Raw genomic sequence first — 14,290 nt, forward strand, 5'->3', positions numbered from 1 at the left:
ATAAGAATCGACACGAGGCTCCTAATTGACTCAGTCTGGGCAAATCTGTGAGCCCAGCCATGGTGCAATTCCATAGTCGCTGAGCTTCCACGCGAATTGGACGCACTTGTTGACGATTGTCAAATGTGACAGCTACTGTTTGTATACCTCCAGATATGACGCTAATCATGGGCTTATTGGCTTCATTTGTGGATTCCTTTGACCGTTCCTGGTATCTCTCATCCCATGGGCAGACCGGAGTGAAGAGTACAAGAACCATGTACATCAATAGTTCCATTCGAGAGCGCGATACCGTCCGGTGCAGAAGCCCTCTTCTCTCCTTACTGCTCAACAGCCTTATCATTTACCACAGCGCCCTCCTCCACACCAGGTTGTTTCACACCAAGCTGGGCAGTATCCCATCCATGCTCCTGGAGATACTCGCGGAACTTTTGATCTTCGATGGCAATAGTGTCTTGGCCGACATGCGGGATGCAGAACAAGACAATGGCGGCAGACAAGATGCACAAACTTGATGATACCCAGAAAGGGTACTGGGCGGACTCTGTGTCGTTGCCACCAGCCTTTTGGATATAGGGAAACACCCAGGTACCAACGAAAGCGCCGATCTTTCCAGTAGCAGCCGCAATACCGTAGTACCGTCCTCTCACTCCCGTCGCTGAGGTCTTAGCAGCCAACAGACCAATGTTGTTTCCGGGTCCCAACTCGCCGAGGGCCTGGAAGATACCAAAAACGACGGCAAAGGCAGCGATGTGGTTTGAAATCTTGGTGTATACTCCAGCCATAATGAATCCGACGATGGCTTGGAGAGTGACGCCGAGAGCGAGAGTGTATCGAGGACCGATCCAGTCGCTAACAAAAGCACCGATCAAAGTACCGGGCAGGTAGAACATGTTGACGACTGTGTTCCAACCAAAGACTGTAGTTAGAGGTGCGTCCTCACCATAGATGCCAGACAGAATCGACGACGAGTAGATGCCAAAGGCGTAAGATGAAAACTAATTTGTCAGTTTGATGAACGCGACTCAACAATCTTGGAAACTCACGTTGTAGAGGAACCAAACCAGACTGACGCACAGAAGTCTGAACCAGTAGTAGCGCAGAACCAGCCAGTAAGGTGTCTGATGTCTCATGGAGTTCTGGGTAAACTCTTCGGGCTCCTTGAGTCCAAGACGCATGACGAAGAGCACGAGGGGAAACACGACACCGATTCCCAAACTGGTTCGCCATATCGTGCTGAGGTGGCCGTTATGGCAGGCTGCCGCGACCACGTCTAGAGCATATTAGCGACATTCGAGCGACAGATGCAATCTACTTACAAGGAACAAAAGCGCCAATGACGAATCCAAAGTCAATCATGGAGTTGGTGAAGAGAATAAACCACCTGTTTCGGGTTCCCTTCTTCATCTGACTGCTAGACTCGGCGCATCCGACGCTACCAGCAGGATATTCACCTACAACTGTCAACCAACTATGGCACAAGGGAAAAGGATAATGTCATACCTCCGATACCGATACCCACAAAGAATCTCCAAGCAGTGAGCATATTGAACATGCCTACAGGCTCCCCATGCCAGTATGATCCAGCCGCCAATGCAGTAAAGATGATGAGGATAACCGTAGAAACCATCAGAGTGTTGGTTCGCGACCAATGATCGGCCAGGAAGCCAAAGACCAATTGACCCACGACGGTACCAGCAAAGGCAATATCGGCAACATATTTGAAGGCGTTGGAGTTGATGTAGACATCTTTGTACTGGATTTTTAGAGTCGTGTTGACGGAACCGATGACCTAGCTGTCGCATTAGTAACATGAGGCCTAGGATCTCAATTCTTGATTCTCACGTTGTTGATGTAGCCATCAGAAAAGAGACCAGCTCCGCAAGCAAATACAGGGAGGGCCGTCTCTACCCACGGTCTTTGAGGACGTGGCTCGATGTCTGCATTGTCGCTGTTGTGAGGCTCAACAGAGTTCTCCTCGCTCTTCTTTCCGAACCCAAACATCGTGAGGGGCTCACAAAGGCGATAGCAATTACTGTGGTGAGAATGAGCTGAGGCCCTCCAAATGGTGGACAGCAAGACAAAGTTATAGGCTTGCAGAGGTGGCACGACAGTCTCACAAGGCGACACAAATCACCAAGCAGATTAAAATCACAAGTCTCAAGGCCCGAATCCTCGGTGTGAAAAGAAGGAATGGGCTCGAGAAAAGCTTCTGAAGAGGGGAAAGGATTGAGGACAACACAAGGGTCGAATCCGTCAAACCAACGGTGTCTCCACTCGAGGGAGCAGAAGTTCCTCAAGATCGGAGCATGCTTCCAATAGCTGCGTGCGGGAAATACTCGATTTGATTGGCTTTTGGGGGTGATACGTAATCATCATGGATCTCGGGTTTGGTGTTGATTTGCTGCTGTGGCGCACCAAAGGCTTGACTACTCGGCATAAACATCCCGAGCAGGGGACAATCACTGAGGGTCCGTGGACGATTCAGCTACAGCTGAGACGATCTTCAAGAGATTTTCCTCTTTCTCTTTATCGGCCTCGCCTGTTCTCACCACGGACTCCCCGACGTGACCTTTGTGGCAGGTGGTATCACGCAGGGTGGATTCTGGTGATAATTGGTGGCCGGGTAACACGGCACTAACAGCATCTGTAAGGATTGAGACTGTGGGCGTGTTAATTACAAGGTCCACACTAACAGACTCACCAAACATGTGAAGAAGCTGTTGATGTCAAAGCTTTTTACCTACCAAAATGCTCATAGCGTAAAGATATAAAGCCGAGGCTATTCGCATTCATGTCAATGCCCTTCTCAACACATGACCGCCGACGTTGAATGAGCACGAGAGCAATTACTCAATTTGTCTTGGGCTCTTGTTCGTTGCCTTGGCACGTCTTGGCGATTGGATTCAGCTGATTGGACGTGGACAAGCCGATGCAACGTTACCGGCGAGGTCGATCTACCCTGCACCAACCGCGTTGATCGAGTTTTTCTCGTAAACTGGCCGGTATTATTCCTTGCACTGAACGAAGATTTGCTTGGGTGATTTGCGGTCAGCCTAGATAAGCTTTCCAATTTCTAGGCGATGATAACCGATGCGTCTGAGCGAAAATACGACCACCAACACAATCCACCTTGGCCAAGCATTTTCACCGGTCCGACAACCAACCATGAATTCAAGTGTCATACAATCAACGGAATTACGTGTTCGGACACAGAGCTTGGTGCCCAAATGACAGCAGAATTATCCATGGTGCTTCATTGTCGCAACAAAACTTACTGATCATCCACACGAGCTTTACGCATCGTCGCCAGACCCAGGCTTCTCCCACCAAACAAAGTACACAGGGATGTAAAGATGAATCGAAGGGTCGCTCAACTCCTTGCGCAGCTTGGAGACCAGGGTCTGAATCTGTTTATTACTCAACACAAGAACCTGATCAAACTCGGCAGGCATGTACGACTCGACAGCCTTCACTTGCTGGATGCCTTGGAACCTACCGATTTCCTTCAGTCTAGGGCCCTTGGGACAGGCACCAACGGGTATTTAATCATTCAATTGGCATCGAGAATTTCGGTGAGATGGGATGGTAGCTACCTGCGCATCTCTTGGTAGACGTTCCTAAACCTTGCAGCTTCGAGCTTGGTCTTCCACTGAACAGCGTTGTCAAGTGGTTTCCCAAACCGAGCCAGCTCGTCTATCAGGATTTTGAGCCAGCACTGCGCATTTTCTGCCTTTTTGGTGGTATCACCGTCAGAGAGGAATTGAGAATAGGTGGCTTGTAGCTCAATGGGCCATTTGGGACTAAGTATTGATATACCTGATGAAACAGCTCGTCGTCATCGCTAACGCATCCTTCCAACTCGCGAGGGTGGATGAAACCGAATTGCTTGAGGTAGGACCACTCTGACTCGAGACCATCTACCTCCACGGTGCAGTTTAAGAGAATCTTCGGTGTGTTGGAGCTTGGCTTGACTGCCAAGGACTCACGTACCATGCGGGCTAGATAGGGCTCCGATCGGTACCAATCACTTCCGCCGAGGGAAATTGACTGCAGGGGACGGCGTTAGTTATGACCCAACTAACCTCTAAAGAAGGGCTTATAGTCGGCAAAGTCAATAGCTCAGAGGCCAGTGCCTGTCCCTAAATCTAGGAGGTCAAGGAGAGGCGCAAGGAACAATTCCCCTCCAAGTACCACGCAGTACGGATGACGGACAAGATCCATTCTATCTTGTTCTTCCTCAATGCTTGGCTATGGGCTAGCTTCAGTTTCTCTTGTGGCTATAGAAAGTGATCACGAGGAAACGTCACTCGATAAGTGCCCTCACGAAATGCATGATAGCGGTGACCGTCCTCAGATTCCACCTCATTGTGAAACACTCAATTGTAGTCCAAGATGCCCGAGGATAGCGAGGCTTATAGACTGGCCGATGAAATGCTACAGTGATTTAGATCCGAGTAGTTGGGAACCTATGCGGAAAACCTATGGTTTGCTCTAAGAGGAGTCGGTATTACCCAGATGGTCCTGGAACAGCCGTACCAACAGAGGCACGGTACATGTTCGAGTAGAAGAAGCTACTAAAATATGCTTGTAACGGGTATTCCGCGAGAGCATGTCGCAATTCGACTACTGGAGTATCTTATCCCGGTTCTGGAGCTATCGTGATGGAGGTGCTTCGTGGGAACGAAACAGGACTAGCTCGGGAAGAGGTTGGAAAAGAGAATTCTACCTCGATAAACTCCCCCGCTCTTGATGTGGGCGGTTGTAAAGCCATAAATCCACCTATTCTCTCATGATTCGACACAGGTCGACCTGTTGGCTGTGTGATGTGCCCAGTGCATCACACTTCTCCACTGTTTCCCTGCTGTTGCACATGTTTTGTCAAGGGAAGTCAAGGAAAGACCCCAGGGATCCTCTCACCTGACTATGGTGACAGCTGTGAGTACTACTAAGGGAGAAGCAATGAAATCAATCATGAAGTGAGATAAATTCGGTGGTGACATGGCGCCGTTGAGGTGTCTGTCAAATTTGGGTTCTATTTTTGTAGTGAGGGGCAGATGCCGACGGATAGTACCTAGAGGACGAGGGACCTTCGACACACTGAATCAGCTCATCACGCGATGGCGAACTGCGAAAAAGTGCTGCTCCCATGGTAGTTTGCCAGCGCCATCAAGCCATTTATTGAAGTGCACACTGTCGGATGGCAACCACATCATAGCAGACCGACCAATGGGAAGCTATCCCGGATCAGCTCGTCGTAAAGAGATGAACCAATGAGACGAAGCTTTGGGCCTCACTGGTCTAGCCCTTCTTCAGCTGAAGTTGGCTTGAGCTGAATGTTTGTTTCTGGCAACACTTTCGCATCATGTCTTGAAACTATCGACTCACAGATTCGTTTTCACATTCCAGCTAGCTGATAGGCTTTTCGGAGTCTCCAAAAACCATGCTGTGGTCGAGCTGAAATTTCCCCATCAGGTCAGCCGCCTTGCCACATTATCAATCGGTATGTGTGAGGGGTAACAAGTGCTCAGCTCATGTCGGAGGATTGAGTGCATGAGGTTAGCGAGCGGTCCCGAGCGGTCTCGGCCCTCATAGAGTTGAAAGTATGAGTCAACTACTAGGGGTTTAGCAGAATTGAGGCCATGGCCGGGCTACCTAGGAAATACCAGGTAAAGGAGGGCTTGCTTTCTGCTTTCTTGGCCTACAGCAAGCGCAAGTATTGCGAGCATAAGAAGGCTCGCGTCCGACAGGGATCTTTCTTACTCCCGTACTTCCATACGTCCAGCCTTACAACACAACATGTATTCTTCTCACAATGGTCCGACCTCAGGCATTGAGGTCTCCCAACATGCCAGACCCGAACTGAACGCCATCGAAGTTGATACTTACCAGATCGCTGTACCAAATGGAGACTGCTCAGTTCATCTGCTCGTTCAGAGAACGGACATCCTTCAGGGGAAAATTCTCAGGAGCATCCTTATGGACGGCGGCAACGACGGCTCCGCGTCTGCCAGTCATGCTGCCGATATCATCGAAGTATCACTCAAGATGATATGGGCCAGATACGACCCAGCAGGCCCCCAGGAGATCAAGTTTGATGCTTGGGTTGTCACACACTGGGACAATGATCACTGGGCAGGCAGTCTCAAAATGTTTCAAAGAAACATGGACGGCAACGGTCGGTCGAATCGCATGAAATATCTGGGCAACACACCACTCTCACATCTGTACTGTCCAAACTGGGTCAGTGTTCCTAAATATCCCGCTGTACCGGACCCTCCAAAGGCGGATCTGCTCAAGAAGAGACCGAACGATTTATTCATCAAAGACGATGATAAATCGAACTTTAATGAGGAAGAGGGAACTGGCCAAGTCTACTTCAGAAACCACATCCAAGACGGCTATCCTCTCTGCATCGCAAAATGGGGTCACCGCCAGCTTCTAGGGATGGACTTCTTCACAGGAAACTTTCTTTGGCACTATCTCAACCAGCCAATGGACAAATCAGCAGACAATGCTCGGCATGATCTCCTGTCTACGGTCAACAAGATGAAGAGTGTGGTGAAAGTGAGCAATTTTCAAGGCGCAAAGTACCCACGATTCGTGTGTATAGGCGTTGGCGGCTTTGTCTGCGGGGCAAAGGTGGACGAAGCGGCTCTACGAGTTGCCCTTGCAAGGAAGAAAATCACGCCGGCCGATACTTGGGCGAATATGTCGTCCATCATTTCTGTGCTCTTCTTTCCGGAAGCGGCACACCTTTCGCTGTACTGGGGAGGAGACTCTATCACTCCGATAGAGAGTCCCCTGGCTAAATCCCCTTTCTTTGACGGACAAAAGTGCTCTGTTGCCAAGTGGTCTCACCACGGAGGCAAGCATAGCAATCCCGAGGAGCTCTGGCAAAAGCTAGAGCCAAATAATTGCGTGGTATCGCCAAACAGAACAGGACAGTACCTTCATCCGAGTGAGTAAACAGTGAGATTCAGTGAGATGATCAATGCTGACGACTCAGATCCTGAAACCATTCGGCGTTTTCGAAATTACGCGCAAACCCAAGAGAAAACCCCCAAGATATACTCTACATTCTACCCCGGTTGGATCCTCCGGAAGGAGGGTCAGGATCAGCTGCAAAAGGACTGGCACGAAGTGTCACCTCTTCTTCCAGAGTCCCTTGCCTGCCCAACATATGTCTATAACCCACAAACCAGGGGCCACGACTTTTATGAGAACGGATACAAGCCGCCTAAGAAGCAAGGAAGACCGCCAACGAAGCGGTCCACTTGGCAGATTCAGTTCATTCATATCTTGTCTACAGCGGAAGAAACCAGCGACGGAAGAATCCGTCCGTTTGCGGTGGCCTACAAGTCGGCAACGGCCCCGTCCACAACTGTTGATCCTAAGAACAAGAGTACGAACCCGACATTCATTCCACCCAACATGACGACTTCCCAGATGGTGGATGACGACAATGGTCTGCCGACGGACGCTTACGATGCGGTTCTCAGCGACCACCTTGAAGACGAGCAGTGGGCCAACGATGATGAAGGCGGGATGACCATCGAGGAGGGAGGGGGAACAACGAAGCTCATATGCAGTTCAAGTGGACTGATGAACAACTTAGGTGGCAACATGAGTTTCAGCAGTCCCAGAGACAGCAGCAGGGGCAACAGAGGCCAGCGTATCCCCAGGGGCATGGATATGGGCAGTCGCAGCCGAACCACAACCAGCAGGGAAACTCCAGCCAGTATTTCAACCAGAGCTACAACCAACCGCCACGCTATAACTACCAGCCAAACTACGGCCAGAACTCCAACCAGAACTCCAATCAGAACTACAACCAGAGTTACAACCAGAGCAACAGCTATCAGCCAGGCTACGGTCAGAATCCCGGCCAGAATCCCGGCCAGAACTACTACCAAAACAATAAATAGCCGCCAAAGTAGAATCAGCAACCGAACTACAACTGCTCTCCAGTCTGGGGCTATGCGCCAGTTCGGAACTACTAGCCGGGATGTGGCAAGGGCCTCGGTAACAGACATGGCGGGTCAGGACTGGGCGATTGATGAAACCTCTGAGCTGAATCCCTGGTAGATGTGAATAGGTAACAAGGAACAAGTAATGATATTCCTGCCAAGTGTCCCCCGAGTGATTCTGTGGTTGTAACTGACCCATTGACCGTTGACGTCCATGGTTCGACAGGCGTCTTCGGTGATCTTGTGTCTTGCCTCAACCCGGTTTACCATTTTAATTCAGCTTCGTGTCAGTTCATGGAACCGGACGGTTAATTATGCGAACCGATAAGAGTGAGCTCTTCGATAAGGGTTATTGGCAGCCATATGACTTTCTGATGCTAATCGGACACTTGCATTCTCGAGCGAAAATAGACGCATGGTTGGCATGACTGTTGGGGAGAAGTCATGACTCGCTGAACGTCCAAGGTGAATCTAGCTCTACCCCGACGATTTCACTACTTCAATAGCGGCACCCACGCAATTTTTGTGGATAACGACCAAGGCAGCCAGGTGAACCGTGTTTTCGGCCCTTTTTCGCATCGAGTGGGATTTACGAGAAATGGCTTCACCAACGGGCCCACAGGTGATGTGGATAGAGAAGGTCTCGAGCGTCGCAGTTGCTCCACAACGGGAGCTAATGCTTGACCGGGAAGCCAAGCCCATGGGGTAGACGTGGGTGGGATCTTGGCTTTGGGCATCGAGATGGGGTTCGTTGAGGTGGGCGTTTGACAAGACCTTGTTGCGGATCCGTTCATGTCTGAGGGGTTTGGAGATGTTGAAATGGTCACAGGCAGGGTCAGGCACGATAGATTATGTGAAGTCGTTTATATCTTCAAGAGCTGTTTAACTCAAGACTTCTGCATTATCGCTTCTAATCATCGCTACTTCATAATAGGGTAAAACGCTCAAGCCATATCATCCTCCTTTCGCTTCTCGTGCTCCTCAACAATAGCACCGCTCTTCTCCTTGTCGATAATCTCCTCAAGAGTAGGCTCCGCCTTGGGGGCCATGATGCCCATGCCATTGCGAACCCAGTGAACAGTGACGTAGCCAAGGACGTAGACAAAGCCAACCATGGGGACAAGGTAGCTAATGCGAGTTCCCTTGGCGTCGGCAATGGCACCCTGGATGGGAGGGAAGATGGCACCACCTGAAACACCCATGACGAGAACACCTGCAGCTCGTCGAGTGTGGCGACCGAGGTTCTTGGTGCCCATGGCAAAGATGGTAGGGTACATGGGAGCCTCGAAGAAGAAGATGGCGATCAGGACTCCAACGCTAGCAGCACCCTTGCCGGCGCTGACGTAGGCAGTGAGCGCAATGGCGACGAGAGAGTAGATGACCATAATAAAGTCGGAGCGGAAGAAGACAGCCAGACCCGTGGCAACGAATCGACCAACAGTAAAGGTGATGAGAGCATAGCTAAGCATAGTGCTAGCCTTGCTGGTGGAGAAGCCACCGTTCTCGTGGGCATAGTTGATGAAGAATGTGGCAATGGTAACCTGGGCACCGACGTAGCACATCTGAGCACCAAAGGCGAACCACATGTTGTACTGCTTCCAGAAAGATCCCTGAGCAGTCTGTCCATGAGCCTCGTCCTCAATGACAGCCTCAGAGACTTCAGGGAGCTTGGCAAACAGGAAGAGCACGGCGACAGCAGCGCCAGCGCAGGCCACAGCGAGGTAGACGAACTGCACATTCTTAAGACTGTTCTGGTTCTCGCCCTGGAAGAAGTACTTGGAGGCGATGAGGGGGCCGATGAAAGAGGCAACTCCGTTCCAGGACTGGCAGAATTGGAGTCGAGCTGAAGCAGATTCGGGCTTGCCAATGACGACAGCGTACGAGTTGGCGGCTGTCTCTAGCGTGGCGAGACCGCAGGCGATGACCAGGGTGCAGGCGCAGAAGCCGCCAAACACGGCACGGCCGTTGCTGTTGGAGTCGGCAGATTTGGCGACGGGCCAGAAGAGAATGGCACCAAGAGAGTACAGAGTCAATCCCATAAGAATAGTCTGCTTGTAACCTCTTCGCTTGAGGACTTCGGCGGCGACAGGAGAGAAGAGGAGGTAACCACCGCCAAAGTACATGACCTGAAGGCCAGTGGACTCAAGACGTGTGATCTTGAGCACCTCTTGGAAATGCTTGTTGAGGACATCGAGGAGACCGTAGGAGAAACCCCACAGGAAGAAGAGGGAGATGATGAGCGACAGGGGAAAGATGAGGGCTCGACCCGTGAGGTAGCCGCCTGCCAGCTGAGGGGCAGCAGTAGGAATAGCACCGGCCATTGTAGATGATTGAGATGAAGGAGGATGATGAGATGATTCAAGCAAGAATTGACCTTGATCATTGCCATCTTTATATCTCTCTCTTGTCGTAGCGGATCCTGTCGCCCCGATAACCTAACCTCCACTTCCCCAACAAGACCCCATCCCCAGACTCATCCCTTGATGTGGAGGAGGAGACCCTCCTCCGCTTGGTCTCCTCCTCCGCTTCCCCAAGGTGAATGCGAAAAAAAAAAATCTCGCGGTGTCACCGTCCCCCACTAGGTAAATCGAGACCGTCCTAGAAGACGTCCGGGGAAGAACCATAAAACAAGCTACAACGGGCCGTTACCCAGTAGGAGTCGTTCCCCGCCACACCAACCTGGTAACGCCGAATAAACCTTGCCTCAAACGGACAAGCAGGGGAGCGCCGTTGTGGGGAGTTGGAGACAAGTCGGTCCGACACGACGCCCGTCGGTTTTTGATAGTAGGCGGCATTTAAGGGCGATCCCCCGTGGAGGCTAGCACTGTTGGCTATTGTGTGTGCCGGGGCTTTAGGTATTCGGCCCTTTGTGCGTGGGTTCCGGCGCCATGTACCGGTGTCGGAGTGGGCGTGATGATGAAGGAGGAGTCGAGGGAAGCTTGGCGACGGTTGGAGGCTTGGTTTGTTGGAGTATTCGTATAGAGAAATGATCCGGTCACCGGCCCATTCACCTCTTTTGTTGGCTTTCATCCTACCAGCCTGGTTGGGGTAGCTTTTGTTCCAGATCTGGGTAGCATACGATTGGTTGGTTTAGATCCTTGTGGTGTTTTACCTCCCCACAGGCCACGCATTCGAGAGGAGGAACGTGTGGATAAGACCGAGTATATGACTCGACATTCCTGCGCCATGTACTTGTCTCGGGTTAGCTATGTTTGCGGCTCCGTATTTTAAGGCCAGGTAGATCATCACGTTGCTCTCCTGCCTTGAGACGCATTGAAATGACATCTCGACCACGTGGTGTGCCTCGTGCAAACACGCGAATGTAGAGGGGCTGTCTGGGTTGGAGGTGTTGCGAGCGAGCCAAGACTGCCCGCCCAATGACATGATATGGCGGGAACACTGTCGATCTCCGAAGGATGATCAGTCCTTTCTTTGATCACATCTTAACCCTTGACATACTGAACCCATGTAAATTATGTAATTTAAGCATATTTTCCCTCACACGGTTTTTAACGCACCCGTTACAACATCTTGGCATGCATGAAACGTTTATCGCTAATGCATGTGTCTGAAAAGTGTTCTACTGCTGAGCAGAGATGAAGATTTCTCAACTCAGGGTAGAGACACGGTAGCCAAATATTTTTAGACTGATTAGACTCTCATTAAATTGGGTGCCGCTCATCCTCTTCCATCAGGCTGAATGAGTGTGTGTGAGTGTGTGCGTTATCAGCCTGATAAAGCCTTTGATGGCATGTTGTATAGGGTGAGTGATGAACTACTGATGCCTCCAAGAGGCATCTTGGGGGTACCACGTGAGGTCACGTGAGGGCCTTGAGCCCAAAAACACCACATCTTCTATCTGTCTTTTGGCTCAGTTATCCAATCAAGGGCCGGGCTTCAACTATATCAAAAAACACAGCAAACACCACATCCTCACTTTCACAATCGATATCGCACCCTCATTGGCCTACCCCTGGTCTCTGTACCCAGTACCCACTTGTGAGCGTGGTGACGGCCTCACAAAAAGAAGTTATCAGCCACAACAACAAAGAGCACAGTTACAAGTACCCACCATCCTGTCAAAAGTAAGATATCGCATACAAAAGAATGTTCAAGCTAAATACAATTACAATGCAAATCATTGGTTCCACCTAATAGTGTTGAAAAAATCACAACGCCGACTTCCACCCCTCCCGTCCAGCGCAGCCATTCTTCAAGCCGTTTCTGTCAACCACCGCCAACGCCAGGCAGTTACGGATGTTTACTGCGACTGTCTGCTCTCAAACTCGCCAATCATCTCTGCCGACTTGGCCACCCTCTCAGCCATCTCATCAGAGAGTCCCAAAGCCTCCCTTTCATCCAACATCTCGAGAAGGCGTTTCTTCCAAAACGCCAACCTCTCCAAGCTCAGTTGTGCGATACCCTTGCAAAGGGACCCTCCCTCCAAGGCTCTAGATGTGCCCCTATCGAACTGCTCCCCAGCCGCCTGGTCCTCGAAGATAATCTCTCCGTAGAATAGAATCCACTCTGTCGCAATCCACAATCTGCTGTTAAGGATTGGGCCCTTGTCAAGCTTCTCTTCCAGGGCGTCTCTCAGCTGCCAGATTGGGAATGTGAGCCAACGTTCAAATGTATCGGTCTTGAACCGGGCAGCGAAGGAGTTGAGATTCTCCCAGCGGGACACCTCTTCGGGTTCCCAGTCGTCGAGAGTAGTGGGATCTGTGAATGTAAGCCTCAAAACACTTGTAAGTATGGAGACCGAAAACGTACCAAACCAGCAGTCCCGCATGAACATGCCCATCTCGGGTAAGTGTTTCCAGTCCAGGTATTCGACCTTGAGATGTGTTGGTGTTAGCGCGGCATGATAATAAACTGAACAGTATACCAACCTCGTCAAGTTGCTTATCATCTCCGTCAGACTCATAATCTCCTTCAGTCTGCTGCACATTCTGCATCGTCTGAACAAAAGTGTCCTGCCACGGGTGGTCCGGAGGAAGATGAAAGGCAACATCCACTGCTACCCCACAGAGCTCTTCGATGAAATCCGAGGCCTCACCCATGGCCCTTCGCGCCTCGCCTAGTGTTCGAATGTCATCAGCTAGCGCGGCAGCCTTTGTTGATACGTCACCTGGCCTGCCAAGACCGACTTGGATGACGTCCAAGAGGCGCTGCGTAGATTCAGGGTCATCTGGATAGATGGCGCTCTTAAGGTTGATGTGATTGACCATTTTTGTTGTGCAGAAAACGGGGTGCAGAATTTATGTTGACGGTAAAAATGGTGTATCTTTTGGAAGAGTCAGGGGCTGAGATGAAAAAAGCAAGTTCAAAGCCCTGGCTTTATAGCGTGGGCTGACCTCTCGCTAGGCTGGCAGTCTCCTCAGTCGAGACAAAGCCCTCAGACCAGCTGAATCTTGAATAGGGCCACGGACTAACAACACATAGAAAGGGGGGTTTCATCACAGCCTAGTTGGTTCAAGTTGGGCGCGTGACGCAGCCTCTTGATGCGCCACAACGACAACTCAAAGAGTCAACTCTCAGGTCTGGGAGGCCCCTGTTTCTTGAGTTGTGACGAGCTAGCGTTGAACAAAGCACTCCGTTGTGGCTTACGGTCACCGTGTGTCAGCCCAGTAATGTGTTCTTTGTTGTAGTTGAAGCCCGGCCGCCGATAGGATAACTGAGCCAGAAGACCGTGTGTCAACCCAGCTTGTAAAACGCCCTAACAAATATGCGAAAATGATATTTGAGCAAAAAATATGTGCTGGTATCTCTGGTCGGCCTAGATGATGGGAAGTACGGGGATATAAGAAGTCCAGCCATCGAAGCTGCTCTTCTGAAGGCCATCTTTCCATTCACGTTCTCTTCGCTTTCTTTGAGTAAAATTGAACCCCAACACGCGACAATGCTCTGCTTGTTCTGGTGCAGGAGCCATCTCTCACTTGATCCCTTGTTCTCAGTGTTCGGGAAATGGAACGACATCGACCCTGGTGGCCTGTGCTAGCTGCGCCGGATCCGGAACCCACAACGGCAAGGCCTGTGGAAGTTACCGCAGCTCAGGAAGACGCCCTATCCCGCCTGCTTGCTCGACCTGCAATGGCACCGGAAGCTACACCAGCACGCTTCTATGTTCAACCTGCAGTGGCACCGGAAGCTACATTAGCACGGCTCCGTGTTAAACCTGTCCTCAGAGAGTGCTTAGGCGTTGTCCGACCGATTCATCCTACGTATGTACGTCCTCGCAGTTGGTATTCAGGTCACTCGCACCGCCCGCCCATAGTTCACGTTCGACGGCAGGCCAAATATCTCCCTCAGGAGAAGTAATC

The 14,290-nt window shown here is 50.9% G+C and overlaps 5 protein-coding genes across 5 annotated transcripts; 1 reads left to right on the forward strand and 4 right to left on the reverse strand.

Moving 5' to 3' along the window:
• Nucleotides 1–320: 320 nt before the first annotated feature.
• Nucleotides 321–2,004, reverse strand: MRS44_016227 (uncharacterized protein; the record flags this gene model as incomplete). Its single annotated transcript, XM_046267949.2, has 5 exons — nt 321–998; nt 1,047–1,273; nt 1,320–1,454; nt 1,504–1,792; nt 1,846–2,004. The coding sequence occupies 5 exons, from the start codon at nt 2,002–2,004 to the stop codon at nt 321–323; spliced, it is 1,488 nt and encodes a 495-aa protein (XP_046125122.2).
• Nucleotides 2,005–3,296: 1,292 nt separating this feature from the next.
• Nucleotides 3,297–3,996, reverse strand: MRS44_016228 (uncharacterized protein; the record flags this gene model as incomplete). The annotated part of the gene is made up of 4 exons (XM_065617946.1): nt 3,297–3,495; nt 3,597–3,733; nt 3,820–3,920; nt 3,990–3,996. The coding sequence occupies 4 exons, from the start codon at nt 3,994–3,996 to the stop codon at nt 3,297–3,299; spliced, it is 444 nt and encodes a 147-aa protein (XP_065474018.1).
• A 1,803-nt stretch (nt 3,997–5,799) lies between these two features.
• On the forward strand, nt 5,800–7,928 carry MRS44_016229 (uncharacterized protein; the record flags this gene model as incomplete). Its single annotated transcript, XM_065617947.1, has 3 exons — nt 5,800–6,961; nt 7,010–7,523; nt 7,619–7,928. The coding sequence occupies 3 exons, from the start codon at nt 5,800–5,802 to the stop codon at nt 7,926–7,928; spliced, it is 1,986 nt and encodes a 661-aa protein (XP_065474019.1).
• A 986-nt stretch (nt 7,929–8,914) lies between these two features.
• Nucleotides 8,915–10,291, reverse strand: MRS44_016230 (uncharacterized protein; the record flags this gene model as incomplete). Its single annotated transcript, XM_046273156.2, has 1 exon — nt 8,915–10,291. One exon carries the CDS (start codon nt 10,289–10,291, stop codon nt 8,915–8,917), a length of 1,377 nt encoding a protein of 458 aa, XP_046125119.1.
• Nucleotides 10,292–12,231: 1,940 nt separating this feature from the next.
• Nucleotides 12,232–13,198, reverse strand: MRS44_016231 (uncharacterized protein; the record flags this gene model as incomplete). The annotated part of the gene is made up of 3 exons (XM_046282792.2): nt 12,232–12,689; nt 12,741–12,804; nt 12,860–13,198. 3 exons carry the CDS (start codon nt 13,196–13,198, stop codon nt 12,232–12,234), a joined length of 861 nt encoding a protein of 286 aa, XP_046125118.2.
• Between the last annotated feature and the right edge of the window lie 1,092 nt (nt 13,199–14,290).

The sequence above is a fragment of the Fusarium solani genome (assembly GCF_023522795.1).
Source record: "Fusarium solani strain SB1 chromosome Unknown bctg00000012, whole genome shotgun sequence".
NCBI classification, from domain to species: domain Eukaryota; kingdom Fungi; phylum Ascomycota; class Sordariomycetes; order Hypocreales; family Nectriaceae; genus Fusarium; species Fusarium solani.